General features: G+C 45.3%; 1 protein-coding gene across 1 annotated transcript in view; it reads left to right on the top strand.

Moving 5' to 3' along the window:
* Window positions 1-1,829: 1,829 nt before the first annotated feature.
* ST8SIA1 (ST8 alpha-N-acetyl-neuraminide alpha-2,8-sialyltransferase 1) overlaps window positions 1,830-21,000 on the top strand; it is a gene marked incomplete at both ends in the record, with an annotated part of 153,667 nt that continues 134,496 nt past the window's right edge. The window contains one exon of the mRNA XM_081249202.1: window positions 1,830-2,065. Coding sequence (XP_081105328.1) covers window positions 1,830-2,065 — 236 coding nt within the window. The remainder of the gene's footprint in view (window positions 2,066-21,000) is intronic.

Genomic DNA, 21,000 nt, shown 5'->3' with positions numbered 1-21,000 from the left:
TTCACCTAAGTAGGAGGGATTCCTGGGACATGCTTGCAGGCCGGAGGGCAGTGGGCCGTTCTCCTAAGAGGGAGGAATGAGACTTTGGTGGTCCTTTTTGGTAAATAACTTTCCATCAACTTCTCAAGTCCCATCTCTCAGTGGAGAAAGATGCACCAGGCCATGTAAAACTCAGTGTAGGTCCGAGGGACGCTGCAGCTTGGTCGGCTGAGCAACTGAAGTTATGGCCCTAAATTTTGGTTTCGTGACGACGAAGGCGACCTGGTTAGTAGGCTGCTGGATTTCTTTGTCCCTGCACACATCATGCTTGACGAGACGCTTAAGCAAATACACTAGGCAACCGCTAGGAGGTAGCCGAGCTATTCGCCGGCCGCCGGGGTAGCAGAAATGGCTAACTGTGTGTCCCTGGGCTCGGCCGGTCCAGGCGGGTGGCGCTTTCCCAAGGTCGGGGTTGCGATAAGCTGGTCGGTGGAGATAGAAGGACGTCGAAGAACAAACGGCCCTTGCATCTAAAAGGCAGAGGAGGCGACAGCGCCTCCAAGGCATTGTCATGTCCCGAGGTCTGTTTGCTGGGCCACCAGCTGCCTGCACATCTGGATGCAGCAGCGCCTCTCCCTGCAGGGCGGAGGCGAGGCGGAGGACCCCGGTGTGCACGCACCTCCTCGTGCGCGCGCGTGCGGGCCCGCGAGCGTGTGTGCCCGTGTGTGTCTGCGTGTGTGCCCGCGCGCGCGCGCGCGCACGGGTGTCGCTGGAGCCGCGGCTCCGGGACCGGGGAATGGGGGTGGGGGCCCAGGAAGGAATCAATCTCCGCCGGCCTCCTCGCGCCTCACTGCGGGTTAATAACCAGCCAGTTAGAGAGAGCCGAGGGTGACGGCGGCAGGGTGACAGCCCCGGCGCGCCGGCTGCGTGTCGGAGGGTCAGGTTTTCAGCCAGTCTCGGCCACACTCAGGGATTTGTGTATACGCATTTTGGGGGAGGGTTATTATCATTATTGTATTGTTTGCCTCTGTCTCCGGGGGACCAGGGCGGGAGAGAGGGGCGCGCTCTCCAGCCGAGCGTCACGCATCTGAACGGGTCGAAGGAGGCAATTTCGCGGGTGGGGGAGGGAGGGGAGACCTTGATTTCCACCAATCCCCGGGCGTTTGTCTGCGAAGTCCCGGGCGCCGCGGAAGGCTGCGGCGCGCCGCTGAATTAACTGATGAAAGCGAGTTCTTTTCTTCGCCGGGAGGGGTGGGAAGCAGGGGTCCTGGCGGGGGAGGCGGAGAAGCCCGGGGCGGGCTAGCGGTCCCGGGCCGCCGTGGAAATTTCCAAGGACTTGGCGCGGCGCAGGGAGCGCGTCTGGGGGGTGCCCGGCAGCGCAGTAGCGCGGGAGGCGGGGAGAAGCGGCGAAGGGAGCAGGAGCATCGCTCAGAAGGGGACGCCGCGGACCAAATGTCTGCGAGGGAGCCGAGACTCTCCCCGGCCCCACGCCGAGGGCGACGGTAACGCTGCAGAACCGGCGGGAGCGACTCGCCGCCGCCGCTCCCCGCGCTCTTGGAGACCCCGGCGCCCGCCTTCTTCAGGGGGAGCGACCATGGCCGTAGCTCGTGACTTGCTCCCGGGGCACTTCCCCTAGAAAAAAATCCTCGGAAAAGTTGCATTGGAAAAAATCCTTGCGCCGACCTTTGAAGCTGTGGGAGCCGAAGGAGCGTGCGTGCGAGTGCGAGCACGAAATCGAAAGGTGTGTGTGCATGGGGGGCCGGCGGTGGGGGGATCCTCCGCTGCCCCTGCGCCTAGCCTAGTGCTGAGGCTTCGGCCCTCGACCGCCACCCTGGGACCCGGGGGCTGCGATGAGCCCCTGCGGGCGGGCCCGGCGACAGACGTCCAGAGGGGCCATGGCCGTCCTGGCGTGGAAGTTCCCGCGGACCCGGCTGCCCGTGGGAGCCAGTGCCCTCTGCGTCGTGGTCCTCTGCTGGCTGTACATCTTCCCCGTCTACCGACTGCCCAACGAGAAGGAGATTGTGCAGGGGGTGCTGCAACAGGGCACGGCGTGGAGGAGGAACCAGACGGCGGCCAGAGTCTTCAGGTACTCCTGCTCTCGCGGCTCCACCCAGCTCGTGTCCTTTCCTCCAGGGACGCCGAGGACAGGGTCACCGGCGAGGACCGCCTTGCAGAGGCCCTTTCATCCCGTTCTTCTTGTCCTAGTCCCTTTCTTTGTCGTTCCCAACCTGGAGACATTAGTCAGGGGCCCTTCCCCAGCCCTTACCCCGGGAGATGTGCAGACACCTGCTTTGGCTGTGGAAAGTCTGTACGCATTTCTTCCCAAGCCTGAGTTGTAGTCAACGATTTGCCGATAACCGGTGGGAAGAAGAATCTAGGCTAACTTTGTCCCTTGAACTTAATGAGAATTTATCTCGGGCTCTGCAGACATTCGAAGCTGTAGAGAACTAGAAGCAGGTACCAGGCGTCTTCCTGGGGTTTGGTGCATGGTTGGTAACATAAGTCACTAATGAGGGAGTCATGGGCAGTGAAAACATGGACATCCAGCCTGGCTCCCGCTGCTTTGTGCAGTATGCCCATAACAAACACAAGGCACTTACTGATGCCCTACTAAAGAGCCGGAGACTGAGTGATTTTTACTGGAGTTTCACCGACTTTCTAATAACAGATATTAATATCCCCATCTTACCAACCACAAACTGAATCTTCAGAGGAGAAGTTCCTTCCCCAAGGTCATGTACCTTTGCAGGGTCGGAGCTGGGATTTTGGTCACCTAAAGCTCTAAAGCTCTCAGCTCTTTTGCTTGGCTTACTGTGGATGCCTTCTGGAGGCTGGGAGATGTACTTTAGGTGGGGACTTGAAATCAGAAAACAAAGAAAAAAACCAAAACCACGTTGGAAATCAACCTCTGAGCATCAATCAGAGGCTGTAGTTTCCCTTCTTTTCTGGGAATTTCAGTTTAAGGGTCTACAGATGAGTTCTTGGCAGCAGGGGTTGTGCGGTAAGATTGGAGGTGAGGCAAAGCTACTTCCGCTTCTTCTCTGCCTTCCTGATCGTGCCGAAGGGGCACCCTGATGCTTCTCCCACTGTCAGGAGCCCCTTTCACCTTCAGTCCATTCAGCTGAAGATGCTGCAGTTGGCTCTTCCTGTGATGGTTGTGGTCTGGGAGTTGAGGGGGTACGGAGTGCTTTCCTCTGCTCTGCATAGGATCTTTGAAAGCCGTATATGGCCAGGTGAGAGCCAACTTCACTACTGTTAGTTACAAATGTTCAGAAATATCTGTAAATTAAGAAAACAAACTTTTAAAACATATGGTTTCCTTCCCTTTCTCAGGCCTGCTGCTGGAAAGGTCAAAGAGATAATAGCCAAACCTTGCAGGGAAAGGCAGCTGAATCCGCCTTTAAACTGCGAGGGAAGACGTTCCTTCTGTCTCTCTGTTTAGAATTCTGCTATCATTAAGTTTAAAATAACCCCACTCCACTTAAAAGTATATAAGAGCTAATTTTCTCTTGCCTTCATGGTATTGATTGTTCTACTGAAAAGGCATAGCGTGCAGCCATTCTTTTCTCTAGAGACAGAAGGCACTTTCATTTCAAGTAATGTAAGGAAATGAGTTAAGAGCTTCCCATTGGTTTGCAATGAAAGAGTACATTTTTTTTTAATAGGAGGAGCAATAATGAAGCTCTTTTAGAGAATAGATTTCTTTTGGAGGACATAATTGAGTGGAAAATGCTTCACATTCTGAGAAGCCCAGGCTGGTTGTTTCTCAGGCACACTTGCCTCTTGCTGTCTGTAGCCTGGGGGTAATCTTCAGTGTGCTTGGCTGGCATTTGGTCTAGTCTCTCTGTGCAGAGAAATACTTACGAAAATCCCAAAACTGCCTAAACACATACCCCTCAAACTTAGTGTCTGTAAGACTGTGTAAGTGGCACCATTGCTCATGGAAAAGAGTTTGGGCTTTGGAGGAGAATCCTGAATGATTAGACTGACCGTGCCATGACTAGGGAAACAGCAGAGGATCTTTGGCAAGTTACTCTATCTCTTTGAGTCTGAATTTCCTTATGTACAGATAGAGATAATAGCATCTACCTTGCAGGGTTGGTGTAAAGTTTAAATTAAAAAACTGATGCCAAGTGTCTGGCACATATAACTAGTCAGTGGTGTCATTCTAATTGTTAGACAGTGTAAATGATAAGTTATATACGTTACAACTTTAATAAGGACATTTGGCCAGGACATAGGAATTTGGAATGTTTCACTTGCCAGATTTGCAGCGAATCATTAGTGGTTCAAATTCGCCCGTCCGCACGCCTCCCCACTGAAGCAATGAACAGGGACGAGGATTTTAAAAGATAGTCAAAGTATCATGGTTTGTTAAGTCAAAAATTTTTTTTTACTCTGCATGTTTGATTGTTTTTTAACATCTGGATTGTTAGTACATGGGTAACAGAGTATGATTGTTAACTATTAGGTCAGCCAGAGGCCTTTATTGTGTTAAGGACACACAACTTTGGCAAACAGGTATTTGTGTTTGCCAGTTGAATTATCTTCTGCACAAATACAAACACACATACATAAATGTACAATATGCACTTACATGTGGGGATGTATACACATTTATCCATAAACCACGGAATGATGTATGTATATGTATAAATATATGTATATTCATATATACATACATATAAACAACTGCAGCCAGTCAGTCAACCCATATTTAATGAGTGACTACAGTGCACCAGGTATGAGTTAGGCCCTGGGGGAGAGCAGTAAACAGGATGCATGGATTGCTTCCTCTGAGACAGCTTACCTCCTCCTAGGGCGTGACTGACAAAAACCTATGAGTAAGGAAATGTGATGGTTTAAAGTCTTGTAAAATCCTGTGAGGACAAAAGAAAGTGTTTCACTAGGTTTATAAGCATCAGAATTTCAGATTCCGTTTTGCCCTCAGTGCTCTCATTTACCTTTGTGATTTTCTTCTTCTCCAAGGTTAGAACTTAAGTGCTGACTTCTCAGAGGGGAATTTTGACAGATTGCTTGGGTGGCGGGGGTGGGGGGGGAGGCGCGGTGTGGGCAGCAAGAAAGTAACAAAGCTGCAAGAGTTTTGCTAAATAAGAAGTTTCCCCATCACCCACATAGTCTAAGAAGGGTAAAGAAGTCAATTCACCCTATCATAGAAACTTAAAGTTATTACAGAACTCTTGCTGCTTCTGACTGAGTAATCAAGTCGTGCAAGGAAATGCCAAACCAAAGTGGCATTTGTCTCTTCCCTCAGGTCCTTCCCCATTTTGGTTGTCTCTCAGAAATAAACTCCTGTTCACAGTTTATGTGCAAGGCACCTGACATGGTAGCAACAACAAAACCAACAAATTATTAGGCTCTTGTTATACGCATGGCACTATGCTAAGTGTTTTCAATGTACTGTCTGATTTAATTCTTCTAAGAACGTTGTATGGGTCCCTTGTTATCTGCGTTTACAAAGATGACTATGCCCTGGTCCCTCTGACAGGTGTATATATATGTAATCAACTAACCACCTGGCAATAAAGCCATTAAAGAGAGGCAGCATTAACAGAGTGAAAAACTGAGGAATTGGGGAACTGTCAGTACATGGTTGGAGTTCCCTTTCTAGTTGTATGACCGTTGGCAAGTTTGACTCTCAGAGCTTCACCTTCCCCATTTGTAAAATGGGGTTTGTAATCATTTTTTACGGGTTTATAGTGAAAATCCTATGGTAGCGTACAGATAGCATTTAAAAGGATGCTTGCTTCGTACCTCGGTTTAATACGTGGCCCTTAAACAATTGAACCACAAACAAAGGGCTGGGGAGATTCATAGAACGTGGCACTTGATTCTGGGGAAGGAGGGAAGTTGGAAAAGAGGTGGTATTTGTACTCAGCCTTGAAGGACTGTAAGATGGGGGAGTAGTGAGAGGGGAGTGCAGAGGATGTTCCAGGCAGACAGGACAGCAACAGCCAAGACGGGGAGGTGGGCAAGTGTCTGGTGTGCTTCCTGTGTGGAAAGTTCTTAAGTCGCCCACAGCAAGCACAGCAGTAAGCAGACTGGGAGGCAGGTGGGAGCCAGGTCACAAGCTCTGAAATGGGCTTAAGGTGCAGCTCATGGGAAATGAACAGACATCAAGTATCCAAGGGCACTGGCCATGTGCCGACATCAGCAGAGGTGGCACATCACTGTTCCTGGTGGATCTGGGGAAAGGGGATAACACCAGAGTGCTGTGAGCATCCTGTCTGTTCACTGGCTGGGGGCCATCAGTCTAAGTAGTCCTGTTCCTCTTTCCCTTTCTAAATTCTGAACAAAAAACACTCCTGTAAGCAGTTCTAGCTTTACGTAGCTTCCTTTCTGTCCTATTTTAAATCTATGGTTACCAGAAGCTTCGGGTGTTTCCACAGCTGCCCCGGTGGCTGCAGAAGGGCACTGGAGGGGGGGGGTGACGGGATGGGAGGGGGGTGCAGCCATCTGTGTATATGGGATGTAAGTATTATGTTTGTTAAGTGGAGAATTTGTGGAATTCACTGTAAAAGTAGTTTAGGAAAAAGCTGGTTTAATGTGGTGCTTACGAAAATAAGCTGCCATTATGCTGCAGATTTACACATGTGAAAAAACTCCATCAGCAATGATACAATAACAAAAGTAAGTCATTCACGTTGCTTGGACTCATGACTTGTACCAGGTCCAGTTCTTAGTGCTTGTATTAGTTATGTTTGTTCCCATAGCTATTTTATAAAGTAAATATTTGTATGTTCTTTGTCTTACAGTTGAGGAAATGGAGGTTCAGAGAGAACCACTAACAAAGTGATTGGGTTGAGTTTCCACCCACAGCTATTAGACTCTAAGCCTTAGGCTCATTCCCGGATAATCTTGGGGAAACGAGGCATTGCTGATGTCTCTTATGATCTGGCCATGATTACTTTTCCACCATCACCTTTCATCCGTGTTCCTCCTCATGCTTTAGTCATATAGGTAAAAGTTATAGTCCCTGAAATAAGCCAGGCTGTGTTGGCTTTGCTTGCGCCATTCCCTCTGCCTGGAATGCTTTTCCTTCAAGGCCGCAGGGCCCACCCTTCACGGGGTCAGTTCGTACTCATCTCTCCACAGTGCAGTTGCAGTGGTTAAGAGTAAAGGTTCCAAAGTTAGCGGTCCTCAAACCCTGCTGCCACTCTTTGTCGTGTTCTGGAGCAAATCAGACTTCATTTCCTCGTATGTAAAACATGGCTTCTTTTTTAAAAATTTTCTTTCTTTATTTTATTTATTTCTTTATTTATTTTATTTCTTTATTTTTTTTTCGGTACGCGGACCTCTCACTGTTGTGGCCTCTCCCGTTGCGGAGCACAGGCTCTGGACGCGCAGGCTCAGTGGCCACCGGCCCAGCCGCTCCGCGGCATGTGGGATCTTCCCGGACCAGGGCTCGAACCTGCATCGGTGTCCCCTGCATCGGCAGGCGGACTCTCAACCACTGCGCCACCAGGGAAGCCCTCTTTATTTATTTTTATTTTTATTTTTGGCTGCGTTGGGTCTTCGTTGCTGCGCATGGGCTTTCTCTAGTTGCGGTGAGCAGGGGCTGCTCTTCATTGCAGTGCGCGGGCTTCTCATTGTGGTGTCTTCTCTTGTTGCAGAGCACAGGCTCTAGACGTGCGGGCTTCAGTAGTTGTGGCTCACGGGCTCTAGAGCGCAGGCTCGGTAGTTGTGGCACATGGGCTTAGTTGCTCTGTGGCATGTGGGATCTTCCTGGACCAGGGCTCGAACCCGTGTCCCCTGCATTGGCAGGCGGATTCTTAACCACTGCGCCACCAGGGAAGCCCAAATTGTGGTTTCTTATAGGAGTGTTGTGAGCATTAGAATAGGTTATACATTGAAAATGCTGAGAACTGTTTCTGGCACATAGAGTCGGCCCTCCGAATCCGTGGTTTCCGCATCCGCGGATTCAACTAGCCTAGGATGGAAATTCGAGATCCGCAGTTGGTTGACTCCTCAGATGTAGAATCCACGGATATGGAGGGCATCCTATACTAGCCGTTTTGTATAAGGGACTTGAGCATCCGGGAATTTTGGTGTCTGTGCAGGGTGGGAGGGCGGGGAGATGGGGTGGAGTCCTGCAACCATTCCCTCATGGACACTGAGGGCCAAGTGTAATTAGTGCTTAATCCGAATTAGCTCTCCTCAAGGCAGCTTTCCTTCCTTCCTCCCCAGGATGTGTTAGAATCTCCTCCTTCAGAGGGGGAAAAAAAAAAAAAGCCTTGTGCATATTATTTCATTTTTTCATTGATCCAAAATGTCTACTACTGTATCTACCACTATTATCGTAAAAGGGGCTGGAACCATAACAGTGAACTTAACAAAACCCTTACTTTCTTGAAATTTATAGGCTAACGAGGGGAGACATAATAAACAGGTAAATATAGAAATAGCTGGTAATGACAGGTGCATTACTCAAGCTGTGTTAAAAGTACCAGTTTACTTGTCTGCCTTTCATGCCGACTCATTCATATTTGCATCCCCAGAGCTGAGCTGTGGTTCCTGGCACACTCATTTTTGTTGAGTTACTGCATGACTGAACGTTTTAGAATGGAGTGGGACCAGTTAGCCAGTCAGCCAGCAAGGATTTATCGAGGTCCGGCACTCTGCTTGGCTGTTTGGGGACCGAAGGAGTAAATGGCATCCTCTCAAAGGGTTCCTATTCTAGAATAGAGTTTCCTCACCTCAGCACCACTGACATCCTGGGCTGGATAATTCTTTGTTGTGGAGGGTTGTCCTGTACATTGTAGAATATTCAGCAACACCCATGGCCTTTGTCTACTGACCATCCACGGAATGAAACAACCATATATGTCCCCAGATATATCTCCCAGGGGGCAAAGTGGCTGCTGGCTGAGAATCACTGCTTTAGAGAAACAAAGTCAGTCCGATTGACAGGATTTAAAACACCCAGAAAATATCATGCAATTAACAGCTACATTTGGAAATGACAAACTGTAAATGCTTTGATGACTGGAAGAGGAGTGAATGAATTTACTTTGATAGATGGACAGGTCTTGGTTCTAGGGAACGGTAGGGAGAGGGGATGCATTTGGGGAGATTTATGATAAGTTTCTATTGAAAGCTTGTGTGTGAGCTGATCAGTGCCCCCCCTTAGACCTTGGCAAGAGAAGCCCATGCTTTGTGTCCTGTGTTTTAGGGGGGAGCTCACTTTGCCCCTCCTCTGGTCTCACCGCTTCTCAATCAGGCAAGGCTCAATGGGGCCTTTGTAGACCCTGGAATTCCCAGCCCACATGACTCAAGCCCACTCCGTAGCCTGCCTGCCTTTATGTAGTGTTTCCCCTTTTCCTCATCCTGGGGGTGGCTTGTCCCACTGCTGTGTGCACTCCTAGGCCCAAGGGTTGGCCAAGGAACAGCTCTTTGTGAGAATGGGAGGCTGTGAGAGGAAATTGGATATGGGATTGGGGGGATTTCACATGTACACATGGGGAGGGGTGGCTCTTTCTATGTTGCCATGTTCCAGTACCAAACTTGCTAGAGTTTGAGAAGCCTCAATTTGAATCTGGCATTCCAGATAGTTATACAGGTATATTTGTCCAGGGAAAAGGATAGGAGGAGAGAACATATATTTTATCTGTTTGTTAATTTGCACTTTTGTCTTCTGCCTTGCAAGTAGGGGTATTTTTTTTTTTTTTTGCAATGTGGGAGTCTATTTGTCTTCGTTTTGTAGAGGAGTGTTTAGGCAGCTAGTTGGATCAACTGAATAATTATATATGTTAGTGTAGAGTATGGCCAGTTTGTCTTCTGTTAGGAAGCCAGAGCTGTTATATCAAACAAAAAACATGCTGAATCAGGAGACACAAGTTCCCCACTGTGGCGATAGGTACCTCCCTCAGCGTCCAGCGTCCACTTTGGGGAGGTGAAACCCGTGGTCGTATTGATTGAAGACACGGTTTTAATACACTCATACAAAGGAAGTGGAGTCTAGGGTTTGTTACTTACAGATCCCAGAAGCAAGGGGGGACAGTGAGCTTGAGGAGGGGTAGCCCTCCGTCCCAGGCCAGGAGCTCAAGAGTGGGAGACAGAAAGCAAGGTAACAAGCACCTAGTACTTATAAGGTGGTTGGGGCAGAGGTCTGGAACTTTTTGTTGGCTTAACTCTAAGTTGTTATTTTAAAAGGTACCTGGAGAAAAGCAAAGAGGGAACTTAGGGCGGGCATCCTAAACGCGAGTCCTTATCAAAATGTCCAGACTCTGGGTGTGAGCAGGGCTATCATACTGTAAAATGCCTAGGCAGCAACTCAGTAAAACAAGCTTTTTTCTCAAAGCTTGTTTTTCTCATCATAGTTGTGAGTCATTTCGGAAGTGATGCTGACTGTGTATCATTAATGCAGTCCCTTATGATGAAGTTGATAGATTTCTAGTCAAATACTTTCTAGCTTTTCATCCTATTTTGGCTCTTTTGGGAGCTCTGTGACCTTGGGCAAGCTGCTTAACCTCTCTGTTCCTTTGTTTTGTCATCTGAAACGTGGTATAATATGCCAACTCACTTCCTAGGTTTATGATGATAATTAAGGGAGATGATTAGTGTGCAAGCCATAGTCATTCTCAAGCTGGCTTGATGAGATGACAAGATGATTGTTCCCACATAGGAAGAGCCTGGACTTCAGGGCCCCATAGAATCAGGTTTTAATACTGGTTCTGTCATTTATTAACTTTGTGACCTTGAAAAATTTACCTGGCTTCTCTGAGCCTTAGCTAGGGGTGGCACTTCTTACCTTGGGAGGCTTAGGGGCTGAATAATTGCTAATTATTAAGCCATGATGATGAGAAAATCTGCTTCCTGGGACACATCCTATGCCTATTATTGTACTTTTAGTAATGGAATGTATGACAATGAAATGTGACCTTATGACACACTTCTTCCTCCACAGTGTTAGTACTAAGGTTGCTGTAAAATGGCCAGCAGAACTTTAAGGAAGAGAGCAGACCCCAGTCATAAATCACCCATTCATTCATTCATTCATTCAATCATTCATTTATCTACATTTAGTAAATGCCTCTTGTGTACCAGTTAGGTGCTGGAATACAGTGATGAAAGTTAGACATGGTTCATGATTTTATAGAAGTTATTGTCGAGTCTAGTGTCATTAGTTAAGTCAGTAAGAAACTGAGTACTGTGTTCCAAGGGTGAGAGTTTGTTTTAGATAATCATGCTGAGTTTCGAAGCAACCGATTTTCCCCCTTCCTGTTGGACTGTCTTCTAGCAATGGCACTGCATGAGAGGGAAGCTGCCAAAGCCATAAGAGCTGTGCCACTCCTTTAATTAGGTGCCAGAAGGAAGCTGAAATGAATTCAGAGTTACACGGTCTCCATTATTCAGGGCTTGAGGAACAGACTACAAACCAGAGATTTATTTCCAAGTGAGTGTAATGAGAAAGGGCTTGTTTTGAACAAAGTGCTTGTTTCAATTATTGATAAAACAAATATGTACATGATTTTATGTCCCTCACGCTTATTTAAAAAAATTATAGTGGACTTGAGGACGCAGGGAGGGGGAAGCATAAGCTGGGACAAAGGAGAGAGTGGCATGGACATATATACACTACCAAATGTAAAATAGATAACTAGTGGGAAGCAGCTGCATAGCACAGGGAGATCAGCTTAGTGCTTTGTGACCACCTAGAGGGGTGGGATAGGGAGGGTGGGAGGAAGGGAGATGCAAGAGGGAAGAGATATGGGGATATATCTCTTTGTCTGATTTTGGAAGTAATAGATACCTATTATAGGAAAAATTTTTTTTTCCTTTTTTGCGGTACGCGGGCCTCTCACTGCCGCGGCCTCTCCCATTGTGGAGCACAGGCTTCAGACGCGCAAGCCCAGCGGCCATGGCTCACGGGCCCAGCCGCTCCGCAGCATGTGGGATCCTCCCGGACCGGGGCACGAACCCGCGTCCCCCGCATCGGTAGGCGGACTCCCAACCACCGCGCCACCAGGGAAGCCCCTATAGGAAAATTTTAAATGTAGGAAAAAGGAGAAAAAAAATCACTCATAATTCCGTTCCTCAGAAGTGCTCATTGTAACTTTCTTTTTGTGTATTTTTTTGCATGTGTATTATTACTAAATTTTATGTATTTTGTATATTTAGTTTTATATCCTTTTTAATCATTCAACATTATAGCTTTAACATTTTCTCATATAATTAATTTTTAACTTACAAGCTTGTGATAAAATAGATTTATGATTTTCATTTTGGAAAAAAATTATTTACCATGAGTTTCTTTTTAAAAAAAATGTTACCACATTGGAACAAATTACTTTCTTCAAAAGGATCCTTAAAAAGGATACTGAAAAGATATGTTGGCCAAAAGGTTCATTCGTTTTTTTCCGTAAGATGGCTCTAGCAGCACTTAGTTGTCTTTAACTTCATTCAAAACAATTTTGTTAGATTGTATGTGACAGCTGTCATATCAGCGTGCATTTAAAAAAAGACATAAAAACTGGTGAATTTTTGTGTAGCCATTTTAATATTGAAGATGGAAGAAAAAAAGCAACATCTTCGGCATATTATGCTTTATTATTTCAAGAAAGGTAAAAATCCAACCAAAACGCAAAAAATGATTTGTGCAGTGTATGGAGAAGGTGCTGTGACGGATTGAACGTGTCTTAAGTGGTTTGCGGGGTTTTGTGCTGGAGATTTCTCACTGGACGATGCTCCACGATCGGGTAGACCAGTTGAAGTTGATAGTGATCAAATTGAGACATTAATTGAGAACAGTCAACGTTATACCACATGGGAGATAGCTGGCATACTCAAAATATCCAGATCAAGCGTTGAAAATCATTTGCACCATCTTGGTTATGTTCATTGCTTTGATGTTTGGGTTCCACATAAGTTAAGGAAAAGAAACCTTCTTGACCGTATTTCTGCCTGCGATTCTCTACTTAAATGCAATGAAAACATTCCGTTTTTAAAACATATTGTGACGGGCAATGAAAAATGGATACTGTACAATAATCTGAAAGGGAAGAGATCGTGGGGCAAGCGATATGAACCACCACCAACCACACCTAAGGCCGGTCTTCATCCAAAGAAGGTGATGATGTGTATATGGTAGGATTGGAATGGAGTCCTCTATTATGAGCTCCTTCCAGAAAACCAAATGATTCATTCCAACAAGTACTGCTTCCATTTAGACCAACTGAAAACAGCACTCCATGAAAAGCGTCCAGAATTAGGCAACAGAAAATGCATAATCTTCCATCAGGATAATGCAAGACTGCATGTTTTTTGATGACCAGGCAAAAACTGTTACAGCTTAGCTGGGAAGTTCTGATTCACCCACTGTATTCACCAGACATTGCACCTTTGGATTTCCATTTATTTCAGTCTTTACAAAATTCCCTTAATGGAACAAATTTCAATTCCCTGGAAGATTGTAAAAGGCACCTGGGACAGTTCTTTGCTCAAAAAGATAAAACGTTTTGGGAAGATGGAATTATGAAGTTGCCTAAAAAATGGCAGAAGGTAGTGGAACAAAAGGGTGAATACGTTGTTCAATAAAGTTCTTGGTGAAAATGAAAAATGTGTCTTTTATTTTTACTTAAAAACCGAAGGCACTTTTTGGCCAGCCCAATATTTGGCAAATACTGAATATGAGAAATCAAAGAGCTTCTTTAAAGAGTTCTTCTTTCTCAAAGTTGGCATGTAATATAAGACCAATACTGTTTTCAGTTGTAAAAGTGACTGACATTTATTCACCCAGAGAGAAACATTGCTAATATTTTGGTATATATTCTTCCAGACCATTCAATGCCTCCGTGTGTGTATATAATGAATTTGACAGTACGTCGTGAATACTTTTGTAGTAAGAATATATGTAGATCTACATCATCACTTTTTTTTAACATCTTTATTGGAGTATAATTGCTTTACAATGGTGTGTTAGTTTCTGCTTTAAAACAAAGTGAATCAGCTATACATATACATATACCCCATATCTCCTCCCTCTTGCATCTCCCTCCCTCCCACCCTCCCTATCCCACCCCTCTAGGTGGTCACAAAGCACTGAGCTGATCTCCCTGTGCTATGCAGCTGCTTCCCACTAGCTATCTATTTTACATTTGGTAGTGTATATATGTCCATGTCACTCTCTCCTTCGTCCCAGCTTACCCTTCCCCTCCCTGTGTCCTCAAGTCTATTTTTTTGCGGTACACGGGCCTTTCACTATTGTGGCCTCTCCCGTTGAGGAGCACAGGCTCCGGACGTGCAGGCTCAGCGGCCATGGCTCATGGGCCTAGCCACTCCGCGGCATGTGGGATCTTCCCAGACCGGGGCACGAACCCGTGTCCCCTTCATCGGCAGGCGGACTCTCAACCACTGCACCACCAGGGAATCCCTGCATCTGCGTCTTTATTCCTGTCCTGCCCCTAGGTTCTTCATAACAATTTTTTTTTTAGACTCCATATATATATGTTAGCATACAGTATATGTTTTTCTCTTTCTGACTTACTTCACTCTGTATGACAGACTCTAGGTCCATCCACCTCACTATAAATAACTCAATTTCGTTTCTCTTTATGGCTGAGTAATATTCCATTGTACATATGTGCCACATCTTCTTTATCCATTCATCTGTGGATGGACACTTAGGTTGCTTCCATGTCCTGACTATTGTAAATAGAGCTGCAATGAACATTGTGGTATATGACTCTTTTTGAATTATGGTTTTCTCAGGGTATATGCCCAGTAGTGGGATTGCTGGGTCGTATGGTAGTTCTATTTTTATTTTTTTAAGGAACCTCCATACTGTTCTCCATAGTGGCTGTATCAAGTTACATTCCCACCAACAGTGCAAAAGGGTTCCCTTTTCTCCACACCCTCTCCAGCATTTATTGTTTGTAGGTTTTTTGATGATGGCCATTCTGACTGGTGTGAGGTGATACCTCCTTGTAGTTTTGATTTGCATTTCTCTAATGATTAGTGATGTTGAGCATTCTTTCATGTGTTTGTTGGCAATCTGTATATCTTCTTTGGAGAAATGTCTATTTAGGTCTTCTGCCCATTTGGGGATTGGGTTGATTATTTTTTTGATATTGAGCTGCATGAGCTATTTGTATATTTTGGAGATTAATCCTTTGTCAGTTGCTTCATTTGCAAATATGTTCTCCCATTCTGAGGGTTGTCTTTTCACCTTGTTTATGGTTTCCTTTGCTGTGCAAAAGCTTTTAAGTCTCATTAGGTCCCATTTGTTTATTTTTTATTTTATTTCCATTTCTCTAGGAGGTGGGTCAAAATGATCTTGCTGTATGTACATCATTGCTTTTTAACGGCTATAAGATTTTCCTTTTTCAGGATAGTTAATAATTTATTTAAGTAATCCACTGTTACTGGATATTCATGTTGCAGTTTCTTACCTTTAGAAATAATGCTTTTATGAACATACTTGTGTATACATCTTAAGCATTTGTCCATTTATTTTCTTAGTATACATTTCCAAAAGTAGTTTCTTGATGGGTTTTTTTCCCCCCACCACCAGTTCTTTATAACTGGTTTCTTTGGTTGTTCATAGAAAATCTTTGACTTTGGCTGAGGGCAGATTTGAGGTTTCCTCCATTTCAGTGTGGATAACGATTGCGTAAATAGTCAGACATACAATGATTGTTAGCATTAAATGATGAAATTGGTCAACAAGCCAAAACAGCTAAGAAAGATTCCCATAAAACTGGATATGTACAGTGACAGTCTCCCCTCAATTGCAGAGACCTAGCTATGAGGAATTTACTTAGTGCTATGTAACATGTACCTTTATCTGTCACGGTTTTCCTCCCCATTAGCATGGTCTGTCATCTACATTTAAAAGGCAGTGTCTTATTTTGTAAATAAGTTCATTTGTGTTATTTTTTCAGATTCCCTAGATAAGTGATATAATATAATATGTCTTTCTCTGTGTGACTTCACTTAGTATGATAATCTCTGGGTCCATCCATGTTGCTGAAAATGGCAATATTTCATCCTTTTTATGGCTAAGTAATATTCCTGTATATATATGCCACATCTTCTTTATCCGTTCATCTGTCGATGGGCACTTAGTTTGCTTCCACATCTTGGGTAGTGTAAATAGTGCTACTGTGAACATTGGGGTTCATGTATCTTTTTCAATTAGAGTTTTTGCATTTTCAAGCAAATGGACTCACAGACATAGAAAACAAACTTATGGTTACCAAAGGGGGAAGGTGGGAAGAGGGATAAATTAGGAGTATGGGATTAACAGATACATGCTACTGTGTGTAAAATAGATAACCAACAAGAACTTACTGTAGAGCACAGGGAACTATTCAATATCTTGTAATAGCCTATAATGGAAAATAATCTGAAAAAGAATATATCTATATATTTATATATATATCTGAATCACTTTGCTGTACACCTGAAACTAACACAAGATCATAAATCAACTATACTTCAGTTTTAAAAAAAAGCAGTGCCTTTATAGAACCATTTGCATCATTTTCCCAGGACTTAAGCAATTAAATAAAACTGTAATTTAAAAGGGAAAATGAACTTTGCTTCACTATAAGGTAGAGATTTCAAGGAAAAATACAACGGTCTTAAATTTAAAAATTGTGTTTTCTGACTCTGTTAAGAGTCTTTTTCCTGTTTACTGAAATAAAAACTCTTGAGCTTGACTCTGGAACAGATCGTACCCACTGAGTGGGGGGTGAAGGTGCAGTAAAAAGGCACAAAAATCCCATGATGATATTTTGTTGGGTTGGGTTTTTGGAGGTTGAGTGTTGGTGATTGTGTTGACATTGACCTATGTCATTTCTTCCCATGTCCTTCTCCCCTTGTACCTGTTTGAAGCAGCTTATACATACTGTTGCTTTGGTGCTTTAGGGTCAGAGATTCAGTCTTGTTTTTGTCTGTTTTAGATCCCTCATCACTGTCTTATTACTAAGTGTCTAAGAAGTATTTGTTGTCTGAATAAAGACACTGGATTATCTGAAAGGCCTGTCCACAGCTGTTGGAATACCTTTCAGGGGTAGTTTCTTTTGTTGCCTAATATTAAGACTCCATGCCATAAATATTCACTTCCAATTCATTCATTCACTCCTCCACTCATTCCTTCATTCAGCAAATATCTCTTCAGTGCCTTCTATGTGCCAGACACTGTTGCTAGGCCCTGGGAATAAAGCGGGTAGCCAGGAGGACACGGGCCTTCTGGCAGAGAACATAGAAGCACACAGTATTTATAGGAACAGATATGTGCTCCAAAAAGCCTCTCAGCTCCTTTTTATGGAGGAAAACCAAACGCAGGTTGACCTTCACTTTCAGAACTGAGCTGTGTGTGTCTGTATTTGGTGGAGTCCAGAGAGGGCTCAAGTCCCTCCTTTGGTCCATTGAGATTTTGGCCTGCACGGGGACTCCATGCAGCTCAGTGGTATAATATCTTTCGACTCTGGGTAACCTGTGCAATATGTGAGATATCAGAGAGAAAAAGCCCTTTAAAGCATTGCTAAAAGATACATGAGTCCTTGGGGGAAAGCAAAACTCAATTACCAGTGGAATAAAAGAGACGGAGAAGCCAGCCCGGTTTGGAGGGGGATCTCTCACTTGGTGAGCTACTGCTCTGCACTCCCCCAGCCAGGCTGCCATAGTGAGAGGGAGCTCAACAGGAAGCAGAGAGGCGGGAAATAGGATGCATCCACCGGGGACTGGGAAGCCTCAATTTGGGGGTAAAAATACAGTCATTTTATTTTTTCCTGGTAACTGCTCCAACTATGCCTTGTCAGATCTACCTCCTGACCCTCACCCCTTACTCCCCTTTATTGACACTAATGGGTCTGTCACCAAGATTGGCCAGATTTTATCGATTTACATCCACCTTGATTATTGGGATAGTCTTATCTTGGTACTTAGCTCAGTTGTGTCGATTTTTTTTTTTGGTACATGGGCGTCTCATTGTTGTGGCCTCTCCCGTTGTGGAGCACAGGCTCTGGACACGTAGGCTCAGCGGCCATGACTCATGGGCCCAGCTGCTCCGCAGCATGTGGGGTCTTCCCCGACCGGGGCATGAACCCGTGTCCCCTGCATCGGCAGGCAGACTTTCAACCACTGCGCCACCAGGGAAGCCCCAGTTGTGTTGATTTTAAAGCACAGTGAAAACTCTCGTGTGTGACCCTGCATGAATCCCAGCACCTGGGCTGGAAGTGTGAGGGGTGCCCTCTGATGCAGAGCCCTGATCCTCCCCTGCCTGGAAGCTGCTCCTTCCCCACTGGGCAGGGAGGAAGGAGACTATTCACAGTCTTTCTCTTGGTGACTACTGCTTCTCAGGTGAACCCTGACAGCCTGCCCACATTTTTTAAGAGCAAATTGTCCTAGTTCCTTTGCCTGCTGGGCAGCCTTCTCAGGTGGAGGAAAGACGCCATCCTCGCCTCACCAAAGGGAATTTCACTGCCCATCGCCTCAGCCTCACCACCTCTTTCCATGTCTGTTTCTTCTTCCCAGACAGTGCAGGGCCAGCACAGCAAAGCACCCGAGGATGCAATAACTGTTTCTCTTTAATGCAGACCCTCAGCGCTTTTATAAGTGGGTTCTTTTGGAACTTCACCCATCCCTCTTCTTCCCTAGTTGGCAGGGAGGGAGAGCACTGTCTCTTCTCCCCGCAGGATGGAGAAGCAATAGCATCACGGCCAAAACAGGGCACTCCCGGGGCTGCTCATCCCTCCCAGGCCTTCTTAGTATGGATCAGCTGTACGGTGCGGGGACTGTTCCTCGGGTCGGGTACCACCACTTAGAAGACTTGTAGGGAAGTGGCTGGCTCCAACTTCTGGCAGCTTTCTGAACTTAAAAGATGGGGTACTTAGGACTTCCCTGGTGGCACAATAGTTGAGAGTCTGCCTGCCGATGCAGGGGACACGGGTTCATGCCCCGGTCCGGGAAGATCCCACATGCCGTGGAGCAGCTGGGCCCGTGAACCATGGCTGCTGAGCCTGCGCATCCGGAGCCTGTGCTCCGCAACGGGAGAGGCCACAGCAGTGAGAGGCCCGCATACGGCAAAAAAAAAAAAAAAAAGATGGGGTACTTGGCACATGTTGATCTCAGTTTGGGGCTATGACCACAATTCCCAGATAGAAGAAAAAAACCCTCATATTTTGTTATACTTATCCCCTGGAAGAGTTTTTGTACCCTTCTAAGACTGTCATTGTGCACTGTTTCTTAAAGGATCCCTATGGGCCCTAGGAAGAGCGAAATGCTCAGCTGAGTCAGTTCACCTCCATCTTGAGCAGGTGATCAAGGTCTCACATCCCAAAAAGTCATCCATGCTCCCCACACCCCCATTTTGGGGGTTTACCATGAGTGTCTCCCACTGTTGCCTCATCATTTAGGGTCACTCTCCTACTGCTGATTCATTCTCATTTCCTTTTCTTTCCACTTAGGAAGCTTGGGGGATGGACCAACAAGGGTGTTGCCTTAAGCCAACCCTATGGAAGGGTACCCCTCTGGCCAGGTACCCCCAGTCTTAATTCTGTTGGGTGCTCCCTCTTCTTTGGGGAAGGGGAGAATCCCCACTCCTCAACAGACTTCTCCAGCTCCCAGTTTTCTCTCTTTCTCTTTTTTTTCTTGAAGTATAGTTGATCTACAATGTTGTGTTAGTTTCAGGTGCACAGCAAAGTGATTCAGTTATATATACATACATATATATATATATATATATATTCTTTTTTCAGATTCTTTTCCCTTATAGGTCATTACAAAATATCGAATAGAGTTCCCTGTGCTATACAGTACACAGTATACAACAAGTACAGGTCCTTGTTGGTTATCTATTTTATATATAGTAGTGTGTATATGTTAATCCCAAACTCCTAATTTATTCCCCCCCCCCATGCCAGTTTTCTCTTTTTATGACCATGGTTGGGGGATAGTAGTGGTGGGGGGAGTCTCGATTACTAACGAGCCCCCCTCAAGCCCTCCTGGGGGACTGACCGCATATCCAGTGCCTCCCTCAACTCAGAATATGATGTACTTAGCATCTTTGTCTCCAACTTTGGACTTCAACCATAATTCCAGCATAAAATCCCACTGAAAATCCTGTTACAAAAGGAAAGAACCTGTAGAGAAGCCAGAAGATTGCTCCTGGCATATCAGATTTCAAGATTTATAACTTTTAAGCATTCTGAAAAATGCTCTTTACATTTTTAAAATAGAGATGCAATACGGAAAATTAAGTTTATATTTAATTAGCATTTATTGAGCACCAGTTACATGCAAGCACTGTGCTAGATGGTCTCATGTGCAATATATCCATCTAACCCTGGATTTTAAAATCAGCTCCATTTTTCAAACAATAATGATGATATTTTTAGTAGTATAGTTATTTATTTTGTGTCTGCCATATGCCAAGCCCTGTTTTAAGCACTTTACGCAGTGTTATCATTTAACATTCACAAATGCTCTGTGAGGGAGATATTATTATCCTTATTTTATAAAGAAACAGGCTGTGAGGAATTATTTGCCTAAGGCCGCTTAGATTGTAGGTGGTGCTGAGAGCTAGCATTTAATGAACGCTTACTATGTGTCAGATCCTCTTTGAAATACTTTTATGTATGTTACCCTCATCATAGGAGTTTTGTAAGATAGTCCTTCCCCACCCCCAAACAACACAAATTTATTATTTTACATTTCTGCAGAATAGAAGTCTAACGTGGGCTTCATCTCAGTGAGCTAAAATCAAAGTGTCTACAGGCTGCATCCCTTTCTGGAGGTTCTAGAGGAGGATCCATTTCTTTCCTCATCCGTGTGGTTGGCAGCATTCACTCCTGTGTGGCTAAAGGAAGGAGGTCACCGTTTTTTTGCTGGCTGCCAACTGAAGGCTGTCCTCAGCTTCTAGAGGCCACCCTCATTCCTTGGCACATGTTTCCCGTCTTCCTTCTTAAAAGCTCCCAAGGGCCGGTTAGGCCCCTCACTGTACCTCTGCCTCCCCGTACCTTTCTTAAGACTTTCTTTCTTTTTTTTTTTTTTTGC

The sequence above is a fragment of the Mesoplodon bidens genome (assembly GCF_964165515.1).
Source record: "Mesoplodon bidens genome assembly, chromosome: 11".
Classification (NCBI taxonomy): Eukaryota; Metazoa; Chordata; class Mammalia; order Artiodactyla; family Ziphiidae; genus Mesoplodon; species Mesoplodon bidens.
This window is presented reverse-complemented; position numbering and strand designations above follow the sequence as displayed.